This window comes from Anomaloglossus baeobatrachus, chromosome 8 (genome assembly GCF_048569485.1).
Source record: "Anomaloglossus baeobatrachus isolate aAnoBae1 chromosome 8, aAnoBae1.hap1, whole genome shotgun sequence".
Lineage (NCBI taxonomy): Eukaryota > Metazoa > Chordata > Amphibia > Anura > Aromobatidae > Anomaloglossus > Anomaloglossus baeobatrachus.
The window spans coordinates 152588839-152613136 of record NC_134360.1 but is presented as its reverse complement, the minus strand read 5'-3'; the positions used below and the strand labels follow the sequence as shown (position 1 = coordinate 152613136).

The following is a 24298-nucleotide window of genomic DNA, read 5'->3' as shown; positions in this document are numbered from 1 at the left end:
CGATGTGTCATAGATCAGAGCAGGGGCTGTCTTGTCTCAAAGAGACCCTGTGACTTCAAAAATGAGTCCCTGTGCCTTCTTTTCCCGAAAACTTTCACCACTGAAACGTAATTATGATGTGGGGAATAGGGAATTACTGGCTATGAAGTGGGCCTTTGAAGAATGGTGACATTGGCTGGAGGCGGCAAGACATTAAACTGTTGTATTCACCGATCATAAGAATTTGATCTATCTCAAATCTGCCAAGAGGTTGAATCCTAGGCAAGCTAGATGGGCCTTGTTTTTCATGCGCTTTAATGTTGTGGTCTCTTATATTCCGGGCACTAAGAATAATAAGGTGGATGCCCTTTCTAGGTGTTTCTTTGCTGATTCACTTCATGCGACCGAGCCTGCTACCATCCTGCATGAAGGAGTGATTCTCTCCTCGATCTCACCTGATGTGAGACTAGCTCTTGAGGAATTTCAGGAGAACAAACCTGAGAGATGTCCTGTGGGGAAATTGTACGTTCCTGATCAATGGAGGAGTAAAGAGATGTCTGAAATTTCTTGTTCTGCATTGGCTGGTCATCCTGGGATTTTTGGTACCAGAGATTGGGTGAGTAGGTCCTTTTTGTGGCCTCTATCTCGTGATGTGAGGAGTTTTGTGCAATCCTGTGGGATTTGTTCTAGATCCAAGCCTTGTTGTTCTCGTTCTAGTGGATTGTTATTGCCATTGCTGGTGCCTAAGAGACCATGGACTCACATCTCAATGGATTTTTATTTCCGATCTCCCTGTTTCTAAGGGGATGATGGCTATTTGGGTAATCTGTGATAGATTTTCCAAAGTGGTTCATTTGGTGCCACTGCCTAAGTTGCCATCAGCTTCGGTGTTGGTGCCTTTGTTTCTTCGTCAGGTGGTTCATTTGCAGAGCTTTTTGTTCAAGGCTGGGAATTGAGTTATCTTTCTCCTCTGTGTTTCATCCTCAGACCAATGGACAGACTGAGATGACAAACCAGACTTTGGAAACCTATTTGAGATGCTTTGTGTCTGCTCATCAGGAAGACTGGGTTTCTTTTCTGTTTTTGGCTGAGTTTTGCTCTTAATAATAGGGCTAATTTGGCCACATTGATGTCTCCTTTTTTTGCAATTTCGAGTTTCATCCTCGGTTTTCTTCGGGGCAGATGGAGGCTTTGGCCTGTCCAGGTGTTGATTCTGTAGTAGATAAAATGCAGCAAATTTGTGATCAAGTGGTGGATAAATTGTTTCACTCCCAGGTAAATGCCCAATGGTTTGTTAACCGGGAGAGGACCCTGGGTCCCCGGTTTAAAGTGGGGGACTTGGTCTGGTTGTCCTCCAGACATGTTCCTATGAAAGTCTCTTCTCCAAAATTTAAGCCAAGGTTTATAGGGCCTTATAAAATTTTGGAGATGATTAATCCTGTTTCTTTCCATTTGGCTCTTCAAGAGACTTTCAAGATTCACAATCTCTTTCATAAGTCTTTGTTGAAAAAATTTGTTGAAATGGTAGTGCCCCTCGGCTGCACCTCCTGATCCTGTGTTGGTCAAGGGGGATCTGGAATATGTAGTGGTGAAGATTTTGGATTCCCGTATTTCTAGATGGAAGCTCCAGTACCTGGTCAACTAGAAAGATTATGGTCAGGAGGATAATTCTTGAGTCTTTGCTTCTGACATACATGCTGATCGCTTGGTTCGTGCTTTTCATCGGGCCCATCCTGACAAACCAGGGGGCTTTGGTGAGGTTTCAGGGACCCTTCTTCAAGGGGGGGTACTGTTGTGAATACATTTGGACTAGGTTCCAGTTTGGGGCTCCCTCTTGTGGTCAGTTCTGGTAGTGAAGGTTGCTTGCTGAATAGAAACCAGACAGCTAAGGATGATTGGAAATCAGGTTCTTCTGACTGGGCCTATGTAACTGAGTAGTGCTCTCTTGTTCCTGGCCAGTGCTCAATGTTGTCTCCTGTGTGCTAAGGACATTCTGAAGCTAGCCCTTCCTTCTGTGTCTACCAGAACTCCTTTCAGATAAGTTGGTCCCTGCACCTCCGCTGGTGGTTTCCACCTTTTTGTTATTTTTCTGTTTAGGTACTAAGGCCTCCCTGCTGGGAATGTCTGTGTACCTTGTTACATAGTTACATAGTTACATAGTTACATAGTTACTAAGGTTGAAAAAAGACCTAGGTCCATCTAGTTTAACCTTCCTCCACCAGTTCTACATTTGGTCACTAAGTCATTTATAACCAACAATGTTGTGTGTACTGAGGAAATCATCCAGCCCTTTTTTAAAAGCTGTTATAGTATCTGTCATTACTACCTCTTGTGGTAGGGTATTCCACAGTCTGACTGCTCTAACTGTAAAGAACCCTTTCCTATTTAGCTGTCGGAATCGCTTTTCTTCCACTCGCAGTGAGTGCCCCCTGGTCCTTAGTATTGTCTTCGGAAGAAATAAGTCATGTGCCAGTCCTTTATATTGACCACACATGTATTTATACATATAAATGAGATCTCCTCTGAGACGTCTTTTTTCTAAGCTAAACATATCTAACTTTTTCAACCTGTCATCATATGGGAGGCCTTCCATTCCTTGTAGTAGTCTAGTTGCCTGCCTTTGACCTGACTCTAACTTCTGAATGTCCTTTTTAAAATGTGGAGTCCAAAACTGGATCCCATATTCCAGATGTGGCCTTACAAGTGATTTATAGAGGGGTAATAATACGTTGGGATCGCGGGATCTAATCTCTCTTTTTATACACCCTAGAATCTTGTTTGCTTTTGCAGCTGCTGCTTGACTTTGAGTGCTTGCTGCTCAGCTTATTTGTAATGAGAATACCCAAGTCCTTCTCCTGTTCTGTAGTCCCGAGTTTACTTCCATTTAATGTATACGCAGTTAAAGGATTACTCCGTCCTAGGTGCATAACTTTACATTTATCAACATTAAAACTTATTTGCCAAGTATCTGCCCATTTTGACATTTTATCCAGATCTTTTTGTAATATTATACTATCAATGTCAGTTTTTAATATCCTACATAGTTTGGTGTCATCAGCAAAGACTGACACTTTACTATCAATCCCATCCACAAGGTCATTAATAAAGAGATTAAAAAGAATTGGTCCTAGCACAGATCCCTGCGGCACCCCACTGCTGACTATGGCCCATTTAGAGAATGTTCCATTTATGACTACTCTTTGTTTCCTATCTTTTAGCCAATTCCTTACCCAGTTGCATATAGTTTCCCCCAGTCCTTGCTTCTGGAGCTTTAGTATAAGCCTATTATGTGGTACAGTATCAAATGCCTTTGCAAAGTCCAAATAAATCACATCAGCTGCATTACCAATATCCAGGTTTGCACTTACCCCCTCATAGAACCCCAACAGGTTGGTTAGACACGACTTATCTTTCATGAATCCATGCTGTCTGTCAGTTATTATATTATTTTCTGCAACATATTTTTGCATGTCATCCCTTAAAATGCCCTCAAAAACTTTGCATACTACTGATGTCAGGCTTACTGGACGGTAGTTGCCTGGATCTACCCTCTTACCTTTCTTAAATATCGGTACCACATCAGCAATCCTCCAATCCTGAGGCACCAACCCTGTTACAAGCGAGTCTAAAAAGATGAGATACAGCGGTCTGTCAATTACAGAGCTCAATTCCCTCAATATTCGTGGATGAATGCCATCTGTCCCTGGGGATTTGTCAATGTTTAATTTACTCAGACGTAGGCGTACTTCATCTTGTGTTAAATTAATTATATCGGGTGGTGGACTTTGATTTTTCACTTGTTGAATGATCCCTGGTACAGTCATTTCCTTGGTGAATACAGATGAGAAATGTCCATTTAATATCTCAGTCTTTTGTTTGTCCTCTATAACTAACTTGTTATTATATTTTAAGGGGCCAATACTATCCTTTGTTTTCCTTTTGGCATTAATGTATTTATAAAAGATTTTGGGATTTATTTTAATGTCATTGGCGATTTTTGTTTCAGTAGCTAGTTTTGCTTGTTTGATTTCTTTTTTTGCATTGCGTATTGATATCTTTATACTTCTGCAATGCTATTTCTGTATTCTCAGCCTTTAAGATTTTAAACGTCCTTTGTTTTTGTTTTATTATACTTTGTACAGTCTTATTTATCCATAGTGGTTTCTTTTTATTCCGGGACGTTTTATTACCAGAGGGTATACGTTTTTTACAGGACTCTAGTAATATATCCTTAAACTTTCCCCATTTATGTTCAGTATCCCCAGTTACCATGACTTTGTCCCAATCTACACATTTAAGCTCTTCCCTTAATTTGTTGAAATCAGCTTTCCTAAAATTCCAGGTTTTAGCATTTCCCCTTTGAAATGTTCTATTGAATATTACGTTGAAGCTTACCATATTATGATCGCTGGTGCCCAAATGCTCCCAGACCTGTAGATCTGAAATTGTATCCGGTCTATTTGACAGGACCAAATCTAGCAAATTATCTCCCCTCGTCGGTTCATCTACCATCTGAGAAAGGAAATGGTCTTGAATGGTAGATAAGAATTTACAGCTTTTAGCACAACCAGAAGATTCTATGTCCCACTGTATGTCTGGATAGTTGAAATCCCCCATAATAAGAACCCGATTATTATTATTAGCTGCCTTTTCAATTTGTTCCAGCATTTCACCCTCTATTTGTTCAAGTATGTTAGGAGGCTTATAGCAAACTCCAATTAGCATTTTTCCATTATTCTCCTCCCCATGTACATTTATCCATACTGACTCTACATTGTTGCAGTTCCCCCCAATGTCATCATTCAACACAGGTTTTAGGTTAGATTTGATAAATATACACACCCCACCACCTTTTTTGTCTTTCCTGTCCCTCCTAAATGTACTATAACCCTGTATGTTTGTCACCCAGTCATGGCTTTCATCCAGCCAGGTTTCCGTAATGCCCACCACATCATAATCCATGGTTGACATAAGAGTCTCCAATTCATTCATTTTGTTTGCAAGACTTCTTGCATTTGCCAGTAGACATTTAATCCTATTAACACCTTTATTACTCCTAGCCTCCCTACGTTCCTTGCATGTCCCATCCCCCCCTAATCCTTCATTGACCCCTACCATCTCACTGTCTCTATCTGCTCTATCTATCCCCTTTTTTGCTCCACTACCCTCCCTCCCCCCAGATCCTAATTTAAAAGCTCCTCCATCCGTCTGACCATTTTCTCCCCCAGCACAGCTGCACCTTCCCCATTGAGGTGCAGCCCGTCCCTACTGTAGAACCTGTAGCCGACTGAGAAGTCAGCCCAGTTCTCCATGAACCCGAACCCTTCCTTCCTGCACCAATTTCTAAGCCACGTATTTATCTCCCTAAGCTCCCGCTGTCTTTCTAGTGACGCTCGTGGCACCGGTAGTATTTCTGAAAACACCACCTTGGAGGTCCTGGACTTCAGCTTCTCTCCTAGTTCCCTGTAATCATTTTTAAAGGACCTTCCACCTGCCTCTAACTTTGTCATTAGTACCAATGTGCACCATGACCGCTGGGTTTTCCCCAGCCCCACCCAGCAATCTGTCTATCCGATCCACAATATGCCGAACCCGAGCACCCAGCAGACAACACACTGTTCGGCATTCACGGTCTCGGCGACTGATGACCCTGTCTTTCCGCTTAATTATAGAGTCCCCTACCACTAACATCTGTCTGGGCTTTGCTGCACTCCTCTTTCCCTCCTTCCTACAGCAGTTGTTTTCCTGGTTGCTAGGAGCAACGTCCTGCTGTAGTGACCCTAGTCCTGGCCCTTCATTCCTGATATCAGCCAAACAGGCATATTTACTAGGTTGTGCCAGGTCAGGACTAGGCTCCCTGACACTTTTTCCCTACCTCTTCTTCTAACTGTTACCCAACTACCTGCCTCTGGGTCCTGATCTTCTCCACCTCCACCCTCCTCCATATCACTAGCCCCAGCCAGAGAAAGCTCAGTGAGCTCTAAACTCCTCTCCAGGTTTGCAATGCCCCTGAGTGTTGCAAGCTGCTTATTTAGATCAGTTACCTTGGCTTCCAAACACGCAACATGCTTGCATCGAGTGCAGACATATTCACCCTCAAACGGCTGCTCAAGGCATGCATACATCTGACAAGATACACACCTGGTAGCATTGTCCATGGAGCACCTATCAAATGGGGATAAACAGTAAAGTAGAAAAACAAAGCGGAAAAAAAAAACCCCAATGGGAAACGTATAAGGATAAATTCAAACTATGTTCTTGTGTCAAACTATGTAATTGTGTTGAAACTATGCCACACTTATCTTTAAACCCCGCACACTTTGCTGCAGAACCTCGCACGCTCAGCACCTCGCTTGATCTGGCTGGTTTATATAGTTCTACAGGACTTCCAGAAGCTGCCAGAAGCTTCTAGAAACAGGTGTGACTAATGCTACTGATTAAATCCCAAGACAAACTTTTTTTTTTTTTGCTTTTTTAACAGTATCACAGACAAACAGACAAACAATTCCCTAATAAAATTAAACAATTACAGTTATCACCACTATGTAATTGTGTTGAAACTATGCCACACTTATCTTTAAACCCTGCACACTTTGCTGCAGAACCTCGCACGCTCTGTATTGTATTGTGTACTTCTGCTATGTATTTTGTTTTGTTATGCTTGGTATTAATTTCAGTCCCTCCACTATATTAGTCTTTTTGTTTGGATCCCAGTAACACAAGAGTACTGATATAGTGGGGGAGAGTCCGTGTGGGCTCAGTATTTTTCCATATCAGGCGTGTTATTGTATGGCTGCAGACAGTGCTCTTTTCAGTCCTTTCCTATTTAGATAGTTTGGGCCTCATCTTTCCTGAATCTGTTTTCTACCTGTGTATTGTGTTTTCCTAAATCACCGTTATCTTTATATGTGGGGGGCTATCTAGATCTTTGGGGACTGCTGCGAGGCAGATTATCCTTTCCTGTATTTCTCTCTGCAGGAATAATTAGTTCTCCAGCTGTGTCGAGGCGACTAGGTCATCGTAGGCATGTCCCACGGCTACTTCTAGTTGTGTGTTAGTGGTAGGTCTGCAGTTCGCTGAGATTCCAACCACTCTGGTACATTCTGGGTTTGCAAGCCTTAGTTTTTTTCTGATCCTCCTCGGTCACTGAATCATAATAGCGTGACAGCATCTGTTATTGGCTGTTGGGTCCCTCACACATATAGTAGTATAAACATTAATAAATAATTTAAAAGAATTACGTAGCGGTCTGCGGTACTTTTGATTCTCAGCGCAGATAAAGGGGATGGCTACGGGCTGCCACCTCCATCTGCCTGGCTTTACCTAGGCTTGCAATCAAAATACAGAGAAGCCCGTTATTTTTTTTTTAATTATTTAAAAAAATAATTAAAAAAAAAATGTGTGGGCTTCTGTCATATGTTGATTGCCAGTCAGGTAAAACCAGGCAGCTGGGGGCTGGGATTCTCAGTGTGATAAGGCCCAAGTGTTCTTGACCCCCCACGCTAAAAACTGCAGCCCGCAGCCAGCCCTGGAAATGGCGCATTGTTTCTTAGCGCCATTTGCAGGCACTTTACCCGGCTCGCCCATGGATATCTGGTGCCTTGCTATTAGCTTTTTGCGCACTTTATCAACTCTTTCTAGCACATGCTTGAATTTTTATGTGTAATTTCATGATATGCACATGTTTTGTGATTTGTTTGACAATTTCTGTAATTTTTCTACATATTTAATAAAAATCTATTTTTATAACATATACAAAGCACTCTTTTTCCTCTTGTTTAGCTAAAGTGTATTATGTGCTGGGATTAGATACATACAGTGTATTATAGACTTGGATTAGATACTCGTTTTTGCGGGCTGCAGTAAACATGATTAGAGATGAGCGAGCAGTAAAATGCTCGGGTGCTCGACGCTCGGGTCGAGCATTTTGAAGTGCTCGGGTGTTTGACCCGAGCACCGAACCCAATGTTAGCCTATGGAATACCTGAGCATTTTTCCGGCGGCATCCCCGGCCGTCTGGAAAAAACTAAAAAATGTCACAATTGTATAACAACAGTGGTCAAATGACATGGGAGCAGCATGGGGAAGACCCCTGTAAGCATTTCTGACTCCCATGTCACTGTTGTGAGCAATATTGTCTTTGTATTAGGGGGAGGAAAATCCTGCATTCCTCCTCCCGTGTGACATGTACTTTCGCTTTCCAGCGTTTGTGCAGCAGCTTGTCTCTGCCTGTACATTCACTGCAAAGCGAAACAGAAAGTGAACAGAAGAAAAAAAAAATATCATACTCACTTCTGTGCAGTCTCTCGGGACATGTCCGATCGCTGCAGGACCCAACGGTGATCAGCTGATGCGGTCACCTGACGGCATCACCTGATTACCGGCGGGTCCTGGAGCCGATCAGACGTGTCCCGGGAGTCTGCACAGAGGAGTATAGTTTTTTTTTCCTACTGATGCATCAGCATTGGTTTATAAACAATCAACTGATGTGTCATGTGATTCAGGTCCTTGAACCTGACATATCATCTGATCGCATTGCCTTCCAGCAAACCGATCAGATGATATTGGATCCAGATTGGACATCGCGGGACCCTCGACCCCGGACTACGGCGGAGGGGGGTTCTTTATTTTAATAAAGATGGAGTCACTAATTGTGTTGTGTTTTATTTCTAATGAAAATATTTTTCTCAGTGTTGTGTTTTTTGTTAATCTTTGTTTACTAGAAATTCATGCTGGCCATGCTTAATATTGACTTGACACCATGAATTTTGGGCTTAGCGCCAGACGATAATGCACAGCTAGTCCTAACCCCATTATTACCCAGCGGGCCACTCGGCATCAGGGCCGCTGGAAGAGTTGGATACAGCACCAGAAGATGGTGCTTCTATGAACGCGACATTTTCGGGGTGGCTGCAGACTGCCATTTGCAGTAGGGGGGGGGCAGAAAGCTTGGCCCAACCTGCGCTTCAGATTCCAATCCCCAGCTGCCTAGTTGTACCTGGCTAGACACCAAAATTGGGCAAATCTCGCGTTGCTTTTTTTTTTTTTTTAATTTCATGAATTTCATGAAATAATTAAAAAAAAGGCTTCCCGATATTTTTGTTTACAAATAGGCAGCTGGGAGTTGGGGGCAGCCCGTACCTGCCTGCTGCACCTGGCTGGCATATAAATATATGGCAAAGCCCATGTCGATTTTTTTTTTTTTTTTTTAATCATTAAAAAATAAAAGAAAAAACCCAAACACATAACCTTAACCATTGGTTAAAGGTAAAGAAAAATGCGTGGGTGACCGCTGCGTTTTCTATTGCTAGCTAAAGGTAACACAAGCAGCTACTGGCTGTTAACCCCCAGTGCTTGGTGTTATCTTCACTGGCAATGTTAAATCCAGGGAAGCCCTTTTAGAAGTTTTTTTCCCAAAAAACTAAAAATAAAAAATGACGTAGGCTTCGCCATATTTTTTATGCTAGCCAGGTACAGCAGGCAGGAATGGGCTTGCCCCCAACACCTAGCTGCCTCTTTGTACCCAACTGGGAACCAAAAATATAGGGAAGCCCTTTTTTTAATTATTTCATGAATTTCATGAAATAATTAAAAAAAATTGACGTGGGCTTCGCCCAATTTTTATGCCCAGCAAGGTACAACTAGGCAGCTGGGGATTGGAATTGGCAGCACAGTTTGGCCCAAGCTTTCTGCCCCCCGCTGCGAATTGCAGTCCGCAACCACCCCAGAAAATGGCGCTTTCATATAAGCACCATCTTTTGGCGCTGTATCCAACTCCTCTAATGGCCCTGATGCCGGGTGGCACACTGGGTAATAAGGGCTTAATACCAGCTTTGTTTTACCAGTTGGTATTAAGCCTGAGATTCTTAATGTCAGGCCAAGTTGGACCCGGCCATTAAGAATCTCTAATAATGGGTTAGGTTAAAAAAAAGACACCACACAGAGAAAAAATACTTTATTATAAATAAATACACAGACACACTTAGGGACATCTTTATTACTCCCTCTGACCCCTCCAAGATCCTGGTCTTCTGTTTTCTTCAACTCATACAGATCTGCTATATCCGACAGCACAGGGAGGAAGAACACTGCTCAGCCCCATGCTGTGTAATCGAGCAGAGGTTGCGGCGGGTTGGTAGGTGGTGACTTCACTGCAGCCACTGTTGCCATAGTAACCTACTGAGCGGATTACTACAGCAACGGTGATCTCCGATCAGCTAATTAACGGCGCTGCTATGCACTGGCTCCTGCATAAGCTGCCTGTAAATAGGGAGTTAACTCCTGCGGGTCCTGCAGAAGCCAGTGCATAGCGGCCTTGTTAATCAGCTGATCGGAGATCACCAATGCTATTTTAACCAGCTAGGTAGGTTACTATGGCAATGGTGGCAGCGGTGACATTACATCTCCTAGTACCTATACTACCTACACACTAAATCTGTCCCTGGCTCAGCAGCATCTCCTCCCCCTACACTAGCTGACTGTGGATCACACTGCCGAGCACAGCGCCATAAGCTGTCATATAAAGCTGATGACGCTGTGCGGCCAGCCAATCACTGTAATGCCACAGCCATGTTGGTTGTGGCATTGCAGTGTGTGACAGCCAATCCCTGCATGTGGGCTGACTCTAAACAGCGGCCACATGCAGGCAGGGGGAGCCGAGCATCTGCCCGAGCATCTCGCCGGTACTCGGAGTTCGTCGAGTATACCGAGCACTGAGATGTTCAGGCGAGCACCGAGTAGCGGCGAGCATGCACGCTCATCGCTACACATGATGGGATTAGATACATGTCACTTTATGCTGTATCATACATGATGACACTAGATATGTGGCACTGATGACTGCATAACACATGGTGGGATTAGATACATGTACTGTATCATATGCTTGTTTTAGATGTAGGGCAGCCCCCAGCAACTGCAGCAAAAAAACAATAAAAAACTGTTATCACACGACATTTCATTTAGAATTAATAACAATCTAATATATAAATCTGAGTGTGTGTGTGTGTGTGTGTGTGTGTGTGTGTGTCCGCTAAAAAAATCCGCACCGTCGCATCTACAATCACAAAATATTGCACAGACGCCTCATGTGACTCAGGGAACGTCATAGACTATGTTTGAACAGGAAAATGTAACCCCACGCTTTACAGTTAGTCTCCAAAATCCTGCCTCCATTAATCTGAATGGAGCTGGGAGTTACTGGCTAATAATAGCAACTGTCAGTGGTTGCTATAGGAACAAAATAAACTGTTCGTATAAAAGCCGATGTGTGAGGTAATAAGATGGGGAGACGGATAGAGAGAGACAGAGGCAGAAAAAGACAGACAGACAGGGAAAGAGACAGAGATAGAGACAAAGACAGACAGGCAAAGAGACAGACGGGCAAAGAGACAGACGGGCAAAGAGACAGACGGGCAAAGAGACAGCCCGGCAAAGAGACAGCCCTGGAATGAGACAGCTGGGCAAAGAGACAGCCGGGCAAAGAGACAGCCCTGGAAAGAGACAGCCTTGGAAAGAGACAGACGGGCAAAGACACAGACGGGCAAAGAGACAGATGGGCAAAGAGACAGATGGGCAAAGAGACAGATGGGCAAAGAGACAGACGGGCAAAGAGACAGATGGGCAAAGAGACAGATGGGCAAAGAGACAGATGGGCAAAGAGACAGCCCTGAAAAGAGAAAGACAGGAAAAGAGGCAGACGGGGAAAGAGACAGACGGGCAAAGAGACAGACGGGCAAAGAGACAGACGGGCAAAGAGACAGCCCTGGAAAGAGACAGCCTTGGAAAGAGACAGACGGGCAAAGAGACAGACGGGCAAAGAGACAGACGGGCAAAGAGACAGACGGGCAAAGAGACAGATGGGCAAAGAGACAGACAGGCAAAGAGGCAGACGGGCAAAGAGACAGACGGGCAAAGAGACAGATGGGCAAAGAGACAGATGGGCAAAGAGACAGATGGGCAAAGAGACAGATGGGCAAAGAGACAGATGGGCAAAGAGACAGTCCTGAAAAGAGACAGACGGTATGAGAAAAGAGACAGACAAATGTAACCCCACGCTTTACAGTTAGTCTCCAAAATCCTGCCTCCATTAATCTGAATGGAGCTGGGAGTTACTGGCTAATAATAGCAACTGTCAGTGGTTGCTATAGGAACAAAATAAACTGTTCGTATAAAAGCCGATGTGTGAGGTAATAAGATGGGGAGACGGATAGAGAGAGACAGAGGCAGAAAAAGACAGACAGACACAGACAGACAGGGAAAGAGACAGAGATAGAGACAAAGACAGACAGGCAAAGAGACAGACGGGCAAAGAGACAGACGGGCAAAGAGACAGACGGGCAAAGAGACAGCCCTGGAATGAGACAGCTGGGCAAAGAGACAGCCGGGCAAAGAGACAGCCCTGGAAAGAGACAGCCTTGGAAAGAGACAGACGGGCAAAGAGACAGACGGGCAAAGAGACAGACGGGCAAAGAGACAGACGGGCAAAGAGACAGATGGGCAAAGAGACAGATGGGCAAAGAGACAGCCCTGAAAAGAGACAGCCTTGGAAAGAGGCAGACGGGCAAAGAGACAGATGGGCAAAGAGACAGATGGGCAAAGAGACAGATGGGCAAAGAGACAGATGGGCAAAGAGACAACCCTGAAAAGAGACAGACGGGGAAAGAGACAGACGGGGAAAGAAACAGACGGGCAAAGAGACAGACGGGCAAAGAGACAGACGGGCAAAGAGACAGACGGGCAAAGAGACAGACGGGCAAAGAGACAGATGGGCAAAGAGACAGATGGGCAAAGAGACAACCCGGGAAAGAGACAGACGGGGAAAGAGACAGACAGGGAAAGAGACAGACAGGGAAAGAGACAGACGGGGAAAGAGACAGACGGGCAAAGAGACAGACGGGCAAAGAGACAGACGGGCAAAGAGACAGACGGGCAAAGAGACAGACGGGCAAAGAGACAGACGGGCAAAGAGAAAGACGGGCAAAGAGAAAGACAGGAAAAGAGAAAGACAGGAAAAGAGAAAGACAGGAAAAGAGAAAGACAGGAAAAGAGAAAGACAGGAAAAGAGACAGACAGGAAAAGAAGCAGACGGGGAAAGAAGCAGACGGGGAAAGAAGCAGACGGGGAAAGAGACAGCCGTGGAAGGAGACAGACGGGGAACGAGACAGACAGATAGAGAGAGACAGACAGACACAGAGAAAGAGAGAGACACAGAGATAGAGACACAGAAATAGAGAGAGACAGACAGAGAGACTGATACAGAGACAGACAGAGAAACTGATACAGACAGAGACAGACACACAGAGACAGACAGAAACTCGAACAGGGATAGTTACTATCCCGGGCAATGCCCGGGTACTACAGCTAGTTGATTATATAATCTATAATTATTATTACTAAAAATATGAAGGCACTTTTCCTGTAATAACAAACCTTTAATAAACATGTAATTAAACGTAAATCACCCCAAAGTTTACAAAAACACAGTTTTTCAGACACATTTCCTTTCAAAGAAATATAATCATAAATCCTAAACAGTTAAGAGGGCTTTACACGCTGCGATATCATTAATGAATTATCGTCGGGGTCACGTTGTTTGTGACGCACATCAGGCGTCATTAACGATATTGCAGTGTGTGACAAGTACGAGTGACCTTAAATGATCGCAAAAGCGGTCAAAATTGTTTGCCATGGAGGGGTCGTCCTGAAACTAAAAATCGTTCTCTGCTTATTAGCGATGTTATTCCTCGTTCCTGCGGCACCACACATCACTGTGTGTGACACCGCCGGAGTGACGAACATCTCCTTACCTGCCTCCACCGGCAATGAGGAAGTAAGGAGGTGGGCGGCATGTTACGTCCCGCTCATCTCCGCCCCTCTGCTTCTATTGGACGTTTGCCGTGTGACGTCGCTATGACGTCGCACGAACCACCCCCTTAGAAAGGAGGCGGATCGCCAGCCAGAGTGACGTCGCAGGGCAGGTAAGTTTGTGTGATGGGGTAAGCGAGGTTGTGTGGCATGGGCAACGATTTGCCCGTGTCGCACAACCGACGGGGGCGGGTGCGATCGCTTGCGATCTCGCTAGCGAGATCGCAACGTGTGAAGTACCCTTTATACTACGATCCAACCTAATTTTCATAAGCTAACATATTCTGTATATTTTATATTTATGTGCTTGTTTTTTTTCTTTTTAGTTTTTCGAATCATAGATGACACTTACCTATACACCTTGGAATTTTTGACCATTCTCCATCGAGGCACTGGGCTGTGGCCAAAAGCTTGCCTCTTACTGTCATATAACCCTTATCACATTCATACTGCAAATATTCTCCATTTACAAATGTATTTTTAAGTAGGGTGTATTTTCCATTTAGAAGCTGGGGAGTCGTACATGATTCTAGAAAAAAAAATACCAAAACATTACATGAAGTAAAAATGTCTATTTAAAAACTAATTAAAGAAAGTATCCTATAGGATTGATATAGAAGCAATAACAAACTTCACAACACTACACTAGCAAACATAAAATAAAAAATGAACTCACTTGATAATAAAAAATAAAAATAAAAGAAAAAATAATATTAATAATAATAATAAAAAAAATATGCAAACAGCAATATGAGTTAAAACATTAGTAGTTTTATCAAGCAGAATGTTTGCAATCATGGAAAAATATATTTATAAAAAAAAAAATAAGGCTGTGGTTACATTAGTGTATGAATTGAACAAATTCATTGCAAGAAAATCTTGCATTGCGCACGGACTAAGGGTGGCTTTACACACTGCAACATCGCTAGCCGATGCTAGCGATGGCGAGCGTGATAGCACCCGCCCCTATCGTTATGCCACATTATGAAGATCACTGCCGTAGCGAACATTATCGCTACTGCAGCGTCACACGTACTTACCTGCTCGTCGACGTCGCTGTGACTGGTGAACCGCCCCCTTTCTAAGGGAACGGTTCGTTCGGCGTCACAGCGACGTCACTAAGTGGCCACCCAATCAAAGCGGAGGGGAGGAGATGAGCGGGACGAGCATCCCGCCCACCTCCTTCCCTCCTCATTGCTGGCATGTGGCAGGTAAGTAGAGGTTCCTCGTTCCTGCGGCGTCACACGTAGCGATGTGTGCTGCCGCAAGGACGAGCAACAACTTCGCCCCAGCGACAGCAGCGATAATTGGGAGAGGACCCCCATGTCAAAGAGGAGCAATTTTGGACGTTTTTGCAACGATCCAAAATCGCTCCTAGGAGTCACACACAACGAGATCTCTACAGCGGACGGATGTGCGTCACAAAATCCATGACCCCAACGAGATTGCTGTAGCAATCTCGTAGCATGTAAATCCCGCTTAATGTTAGTTAATGAGGCAGATCTGTGAGTTTTTTCTCATACCGATTCGACATGAGAGAACAATCTCTGCATGCTATTATTGCCAGCGTGTCACAGATCAGGCACACTCATACTACGCTATGGGTGCGTGTGAAACAGCGGGTTGCACTTGGATGACATCAGTCTGATATAGGCAGAGACAGTAAATGCAAAAGATGGAGAGATTAATCCTTGTTTTCCTTACCTGTGCTCTGATTCTCACATGTAAGAGAGTTGCATCACAGTGAATGACATTCAGCTCACGCTTACAGCAAAGTTTGAGCTGAGTGCCATTAGCATATAGCATCTGGTGCTCTTGCATTGGATGCTACACGCTAGTGTGAGCCCCCCCAGCCTAATTGTGAAAAAGACAATTTATTTTTGTTGCCGATTACAACCCTTTTGTATCCTGGCATGGAGAATGTATGTTTTTGTATGGTTAAAATGTTTTATGACAGATATCTTGTGTAGGTTTTTTAGGAGCCCAGTCAGATGTAGTGTAGAGAAGGACCCAGCAAAGAAGGTTGCTGTGACGTGGTGCTGGTTTGGTATTACATTGACCATTTTAATATTCTAAACACCTCCACAAACGTTATTAGTAGTTTGTATCCTTGCCATTATAGTGTGCAACTGTTTTTATCTTCATGTTACTTTGTATCATGAACAAGATACGCACCTATTCACAATATGTTAAGTGCTGGCAGTCCTCTCTTTTCTCATTTCGTATTATATATATATATATATATATATATATATATTATAAATATATATATATTTATAAATATATATAGATATATTACACGGTATAATATACATATACATTATATATATATATATATATACTGTATGTATATATTTGTGATGCAGTGCAGGGAATCATTGCTCATTGTTCACAAAACGGTTGGTGACAGTGGCGGACCGTGTCTCATTAATGGATGCTCATAGTCAACTGAGAATGCCCTCTCGAAATGTAGGGCATGGTAGCATGGATGTCCTGTCTCGGGGCCCTTGTTCGTTGGCAAATGTTCAACCTTACAAGCTTGAACAGAGGGTAGGTATGTGATGCAGTGAGGGGAATCATATGTGAGGGATGGTATCTATTCCCCAGAATACGCACGGAAACATATTAATCCTTTTAGAGTGCTGGACAGTGGGTCAGTCCACTCCCTCCGGGACGGGTTTTGGATGTGGCTCATGGCTGCAGATTCCATTTAAAAAGTCTCTTCAAAGCTTTCGGGGTGGCAGAGTTTGGTTTGAAACCTGCAGAGCAGTGAGCTCAGGATGTGTTTGGCTTGCAAGCTGCAGTGCTGTTGTTTGTCACATAATCTCCATGTGCTGGTGGAACCAACCTTGGTTGGAGCACATGTGCAAGAGGCAAGAGCTGCTGTGCAGCAGAGCTAGTGAGGGCTCTGAACCTTCAGGAAGCTGCAGAATCCACTGAGGTTCTGAACTAATGGCAGGAGCCATTAAACGGAGCGTGTCCAAGGGCCAGGACGGTGAGCCCAGTGTGAGAGTCTCCCTGGAATGGATGGAGGCAGACTGACAGCCTGCCTGGCAGGTAACACCCTAGAAAAGGGGACTATACTGGCTGAGGCCAGTGTTTGAACTGTGTGGATAATTACGTAGGCAGTGCCGTACCGTCAATAGAGGCAGGCCATGCGACTGCTACGGGGCCCGTGACCTGGAGGGGCCTGGTGGCGGCTACCCACGGTATCAGCTCCAGCACTGGGCCCCCCCCAGGATCTCACTTTCAAATGTATCGGCATCTCAGGTGCCGATACAGTTGAAAGCGACGATGACACAGAGCTCAGCGCGCCCTCTCATCATTGTCCCGACTGTGCTCTGAAAGTTCTTCAACACAGCGGTGACGTCACTAGTAAATGCCATCCGCCACTGTGTTAAAGTACTAGGCAGAGCACAGACATCTGGTAAACTAGTAGCAGCAGCGGGGGACCGAGGTGAGTATGCAGGAACAGCGGGGTATCCACCGGTGGGCACCGGGTCCTCAGTGGGGCCCCCCGTGCTTCATATAGGGCTAGTTAACGGCCCTCTGCTATCGGCTGGCTGGGTTAGGGCAGGGGGTCCCCATGCGACTCTACAAGCGGCTGTTCCGGGCCACCTGTTTTTTCTATGTCTCCCCGGGGCCGGGGATACACTGCACCTTCAGATGTTCTTGTGCAGTACCAGGAGTGTCACAGTTAACAGACACTGCCGTGTCTGCTGACTGTGACGTTACGCTGTGCGCCCTGGACTACTGCTTCCTGCCGGGGAGGATCAATGGAACCTGCAGGCTGGACCGGAGACAAGCCAAGGGAAGGTAAGAAGTCCTCGTGTGTGTGTATGTGTGTGTGTGTGTGTGTGTGTGTGTGTGTGTGTGTGTGTATGTGTGTATGTGTATAATATATATATATATACACACACACAGTACAGACCAAATGTTTGGACACACCTTCTCATTCAAAGAGTTTTCTTTATTTTCATGACTCTGATAATTGTAGATTCACATTGAAGGCATCAGAGCTATGAATTAACACATTTGGAATGAAAAACTTAAAAAAAGTGTGAAACAACTGAAAATGTGTCTTATATTCTAGGTTCTTCAAAGTAGCTACCTTGTGCTTTGATTACTGCTTTGCACACTCTTGGCATTCTCTTGATGAGCTTCAAGAGGTAGTCACCGGAAATGGTTTTCACTTCACTGATGTGCCCTGTCAGGTTTAATAAGTGGGATTTCTTGCCTTATAAATGGGGTTGGGACCATCAGTTGTGTTGTGCAGAAGTCTGGTGGATACAATGCTGATAGTCCTACTGAATAGACTGTTAGAATTTGTATTATGGCAAGAAAAAAGCAGCTAAGTAAAGAAAAACGAGTGGCTAGCATTACTTTAAGAAATGAAGGTCAGTCAGTCCGAAAAATTGGGAAAACTTTGAAAGTGTCCCCAAGTGCAGTGGCAAAAACCATCAAACGCTACAAAGAAACTGGCTCACATGAGGACCATCCCAGGAAAGGAAGACCAAGAGTCACCTCTGCTGCAGAGGATGAGTTTATCTGAGTCACCAGCCTCAGAAATCACAGGTTAACAGCAGCTCAGATTAGAGACCAGGTCAATGCCACACAGAGTTCTAGCAGCAGACACATCTCTAGAACAACTTTTAAGAGGAGACTTTGTGCAGCAGGCCTTCATGGTAAAATAGCTGCTAGGAAACTACTGCTAAGGACAGGCAACAAGCAGAAGAGACTTTTTTGGGCTAAAGAACACAAGGAATGGACATTAGAACAGTGGAATTCTGTGCTTTGGTCTGAGGAGTCCAAATTTGAGATCTTTGGATCCAATCACCGTGTCTTTGTGCGACGCAGAAAAGGTGAACGGATGGACTCTACATGCCTGGTTCCCACTGTGAAGCATGGAGGAGGAGGTGTGATGGTGTGGGGGCGCTAATCTGGTGACACTGTTGGGGATTTATTCAAAATTGAAGGCATACTGAACCAGCATGGCTACCACAGCATCTTGCAGCGGCATGCTATTCCATCTGGTTTGCGTTTAGTTGGACCATCATTTATTTTTCAACAGGATAATGACCCCAAACACACCTCCAGGCTGTGTAAGGGCTATTTGACTAAGAAGGAGAGTGATGGGGTGCTAAGCCAGATGACCTGGCCTTCACAGTCACCAGACCTGAACCCAATCGAGATGGTTTGGGGTGAGCTGGACCGCAGAGTGAAGGCAAAAGGGCCAACAAGTGCTAAGCATCTCTGGGAACTCTTTCAAGACTGTTGGAAAACCATTTCCGGTGACTACCTCTTGAAGCTCATCAAGAGAATGCTAAGAGTGTGCAAAGCTGTAATCAAAGCAAAAGGTGGCTACTTTGAAGAACCTAGAATATAAGACATATTTTTACTTGTTTCACACTTTTTTGTTAACTATTTCATTCCACATATGTTAATTCATAGTTTTGATGCCTTCAATGTGAATCTACAATATTCAGAGTCCTGAAAATAAAGAAAACTCTTTGAATGAGAAGGTGTGTCCAAACTTTTGGTCTGTACTGTATATATATATATATATATATATCTATATATATATATATATATATATATATATATATATATATATTATACCTCCCTCCCAACTTTTGAAGAAAGGAAAGAGGGACAAAGTCTGCGTCGCGATGCGGCAATTTTTGACCATGCCCCTAGCCACCTCCATTTGTCACATTTGTCAGTAAGGGTCATTCAGCAGATGCCCCAGACTGTTCATTCATAGTCATAGCAGCCAGAATTTTCTTCTATTTCTATGTGTCCCTATATGACATGTTGCTTATTTGTGCTTATAAAGCAGTGTTCACACATTGCATAAATTCTGTTTCTTTTTGTTTCTACCGCTGTCTACACCAAACTACACATTAACAATCTTCTCTGGTTTTTCCATTTTTGCTTCATTTTTTTAATGCCTTTTCTACATTATTTAATGTGTTTTTGGTACAGATGTGAATCTGCGTTTTCAAGTGTTTTTATTGTACAGAGAAGCTTTTTCTTGCGTTTTTTTAAGCGCACATAGAAACCTCTGGAGAAAAAAAGGACCAAAACTGCAGAGTTCAGCGGCGTCTTTTCATGGAATCACATCTACTTTTCTTGGAGAATTACATACAGCAGAAATTATGTGCAAAAAAAAGCAGAAAAAATGCAGCATTTACACTATTTGTGAACACGGACTAAATTTCCAAGCAAAGTGGATGAGACGTAATGAAATCTCCGCTCCTTTTGCGTCTAAAGACGCCGCTGAATTGTGCGGATTTGGTGTTTTTTTTTTTTCTTTATAAGCTTCAGGATTCACATCTGCCCCAACCATGTATCAAATAAGGGAACAATGTATAAAAAATACCGCAAACACGCAATAATCAGAGAAGATTGTTATCGCGCTCATGGTGCGGACAGCGGCAGAAAATATCGCAGCATTTACGCTTCGTGTGAACACGGCCTTAACAATACATTTCTATTACATTTTTTTTATGGGTTTTACTAAAGAAAAATAATAAATTGCGCCTTTTTTATGCCATTTACCAATCCCCATAAATAATCTGATCGCTATGTTGTTCGGGTCGTTACGATTACAGGGACACTAAATATGTCCATGTTATTTGCTGATTTGTGATGTTTATTATTTTATTAAAAAAATGTAATAAAATTCCATTATTCTATTATTTTTTTATTATGTTTAGTAATTTTATTAGAAGAAAAAAAAATCTCTTTTCCTCTCCCTCTAGAATACAGGACACATAGATGCTGCTTTATACAATGGAGCTCTATGTCCTGTGTGAGAGGCTGTATTGTAAGTCCATTTATGTAAAATCCTCCCTCTGATATTGTCATTCTTAGTGGCTCAACAGCTTAGATCAACTAGAAAAGTTAGGAGGCCACTGGACATGTGTTTTTAAGTTGCTGGTTTGAATCCAAGGTGGTGAACATCAAAAAACATTTTTGTATTTTTTTTCTCATTTCTTTATAGTAGTTTTATGGGAACAAATTAATCTGACTCTTTCCTTCAGCTATAAAGAGATGCAGTATTTATCTATCTATTTATTATATATTGATCATTGATCTATCATATATCTATATATATTCATCCCTTCCTCCATTCATCCCTCCCACCATTCATCCATCCCCCATCCATCTTTGCAGCTGAAAAATCTGCTTCTGGTTTCTCAACTACAATATAGAGGTTAAGATAACCAAAACTTCCTACGCTTTTCAATACATTCAGTGGTAGAGCTTTCACGGGTTCAAGTCCTGGCCGTCCTGATAATCCAGAGCCGATGAGAATTTAATTTAAATTATTCACTGCGCTGAGTGGAGGAGCCGGGACATCAGCTGTGATCTGCGGGAGTGCGGGACAGACCTGAAAAATCGGGGCAGTCTCGCAGAAACCGGGACGGTTGGGAGGTATGGTTTAAGTTATGTGAGCACACAAATCTCTAAGGGTGTCCAAACTTTTGCGTTTAACTTTTTGTAAATTTTAAAATATAAAAATATGAAAATATTTTTTTTTGCCTAAAATACAAAGGAAATTTGTCATCTTTAACTTTATGCCTTTTAAATAATTTAATCTTCAACTTGCTTTACTGTTCACAATAACAGTAATTTTAACAAGTTGTGTCCAAACTTTCACATGCCACTGTACATATGGAAATGTATGCTGTTTTCTCAATAAATACAGATGAGCAAAAGGGTAATGAAATTTTGAACTTTTGAATTTCAGGCTTCATTTCTCACCATCCACTACTTCCTTTGGCATGAGACTACCTTCATTTTAAAGACAATCATCTTGGCTATGTCATTAATAAATTTGACTTGCAACTATTTACCTTAATAGTTATGCAGATTCTTCTCAGGTTACTACACTGTTACTGTTTTGCTCCTTATGTTAGAAATAAATCTTGTACACTACAAATTACAACCTGTTCTCACATTCCCTCATAGTTCAGTGGTGATTTCCAAGTGAACGTTCAGTGGTTCAAATCCAGCAGCCATGAAGATTTCCCAGGAAAAGAGAAACAGCATCATCCAGCACATCGAGGTCTGAAGGCCAAGAAAATTTCCAAACTCCATCATGTGAGTGCCATGATAGTTGGAAGAATACAAAATGAAGTCCAGCCAATCCAGGCAAAATAACAGAGTGAACAAGTCTGCTCATCATAAGGTCTATCAATTCTGGGGTGACAAACACGGCAGTGGAGGGGGTTTGTATGTTTCATAATACTGAGATCACACATGTCTATGCAAGCACTTGACGATGCACGTTACAAAAGTCTGGAATATTGTCCCAAATACAGGTTAAGAAACCTCGACTTCAATATCAACATAACAAGCTTAGGCTTGACTGTGCAAAGAAGTGCGAAAAGTGAACAGTAGAATATTGAAAATGGGTAATTTAGAGTGATGAGACGAAGTCAATAGACTAGACTAACTGGGGTGAATGGGTCTGCAAGAAACAAGAGAAAAAGAGGCTAATGGATTGAGAAGTTGAAGGAATTGTCAAGTTCAGTGGAGGAAGCCTGATGATATTGTGGTGTTTCACAGTCAAGGCATTTAATACTTGACTAGGATCAATGGTGGTCTCAATGTTGAACTATATGTGAATATCTTACAAGATGAGTTACTTCATTATCTCGAGTACTATGTATTCAAAAAGGGCAGCATGGTGTTCCAGCATCACAATGACCCGAAATATATATCAAGATTGGCAGAAAAATGTTTCAATGACATTGAATTAGAGGTGCTAAATTGGCCCCCTCAGTCCCCAAACCTTAACTCAATTAATCACTTGTAGGTAGAATTCAAGAAAAAGCTGTATACATACCCAAGTGACCTGATGACTCTGCACCAATATTGGGAACTTGTAAAAGAGACCTGAGATCAGATTTTGGTCAAGACATGCTTGAATCTGATTGAGAGCATGCTCAGAAGGATTCAGGTAATGTTGCAAGCCAAAGGTGGATTTACAAAAGCTAACAGAATAATAAAAATTTAAACTTAGGCTTGTAGGAACAGAACAGTAACATTGCTCTGACATGACAAGAATCTATATAACTAATCATATGCTGAATATTTAAAAGTCAAATTTATGTATGCGAGAGCAAAGACAATTGCCTATAAAAAGAAGGTAGTCTCATGTTTAAAATTGTAGTGCATAGTGAGATATAGAGCCTGTAAGTCAAAAGTTCAAAACATTGTTACCCTTTTGCTTCTCACTGCACATCTCTCCAGAAAAAAGCACTTGTAACGACAGCATCTCTGCACTGTCCTGCTTCCTCCACCCAACAGGGATGCCAATCTACTTACTGCCATGGTTGCGCTGCTCATTCCCCTTCACCTTCTCCGGTCTCCACTCTTCAGGGCCTGCGCATGTTGCACAGCTTTCCTGGCAATATTCTTAAGGTGTACGCAGCTCCCCACTCTTAAAGGAACAGCACACACACTCTGAAAGTGTTCCCAAGCCTATGGCTGGGAGTTACTGAGTATTTAAGACACCTTCCCCTGTAGGAGGTGCCTGAACAATTGACTGGACCAGTCACAGCCTCCGGACCGGATTCCCGCTGTTGGCAGTGACTGGCTACGAACCTGCCCCGGTCCACTTAAGGTTTCCTGAGACCGGATCTTCATTGCCTGTGGCCCTGTTCATCGTCTGCCACCTAGCCGGGTAGTCCAAGGGCCCCTACACCTGAGTACACTTCTCTGTCAGCTCCACTACCAAACTCCACTACAACTGTCAGTACTGTTCTGTTCAACTTATCTCTACTGAGACTTCAACTTAAACTCAACTGTTGTGTTCCTACCCCTGACACCTCAGAACCCCTATGTGGGCATTCTCATCCACCTAATCCCACCCACTGGTGTGTCCTTATTATCATGAGGGAGTGGCTAGGTTTAATGGCTGTATGTTGTACCTGGGTGTGGGTTTTGGTGGTAACAAGGAGGGTGGACACTTTTTGTGACTACCTGGTTTTGCCAGGGCATTACATGTGTGTTCAATGCATACATGCAGAGTGTGGTGGGCGGAGCCGAGCAGGGTAATGTGTGCGGGGGCAGAGTGCGGGCGGGGGTTGAGCCGAGCGGGGCCATAGCGCTGAGGACATCAGTGCCGGGGACTGCATGGCTGGGAACAGGTGACTATCCGTGTGTGTGTGTTTGTGTGTGTTCAGTGTATACATGCGGAGGGCGGAGTGCGGGGGGTGGAGCCGAGTGGGGTAATATGTGCGGGGGGTGGAGGCGTGCGGTGGGTATGTGTCGGCTGGGTTGCCGATGTGGGCTCCAGGGGGTGCAGCACTCACTGGGGAGTCGGGGCTCTGTGTGGGTGTGGGGAAAAGTGTTGGGCGTTGTCCTGTCAGCCCGTAGTTTGGGCTGTTTAGTTAGGCTCCTTGCACTCATAGCCAGACTAAATATCAGGTAACTAAGC

At 43.6% G+C, this 24298-nt stretch overlaps 1 protein-coding gene across 1 annotated transcript in view; it reads right to left on the bottom strand.

Annotated features, from left to right (window-relative positions):
* LOC142250054 (complement factor H-related protein 1-like) overlaps window positions 1-24298 on the bottom strand; it is a 513811-nt gene that overhangs the window by 306407 nt on the left and 183106 nt on the right. Inside the window, exon 4 of the mRNA XM_075322116.1 lies at window positions 14198-14374. Coding sequence (XP_075178231.1) covers window positions 14198-14374 — 177 coding nt within the window. The remainder of the gene's footprint in view (window positions 1-14197; window positions 14375-24298) is intronic.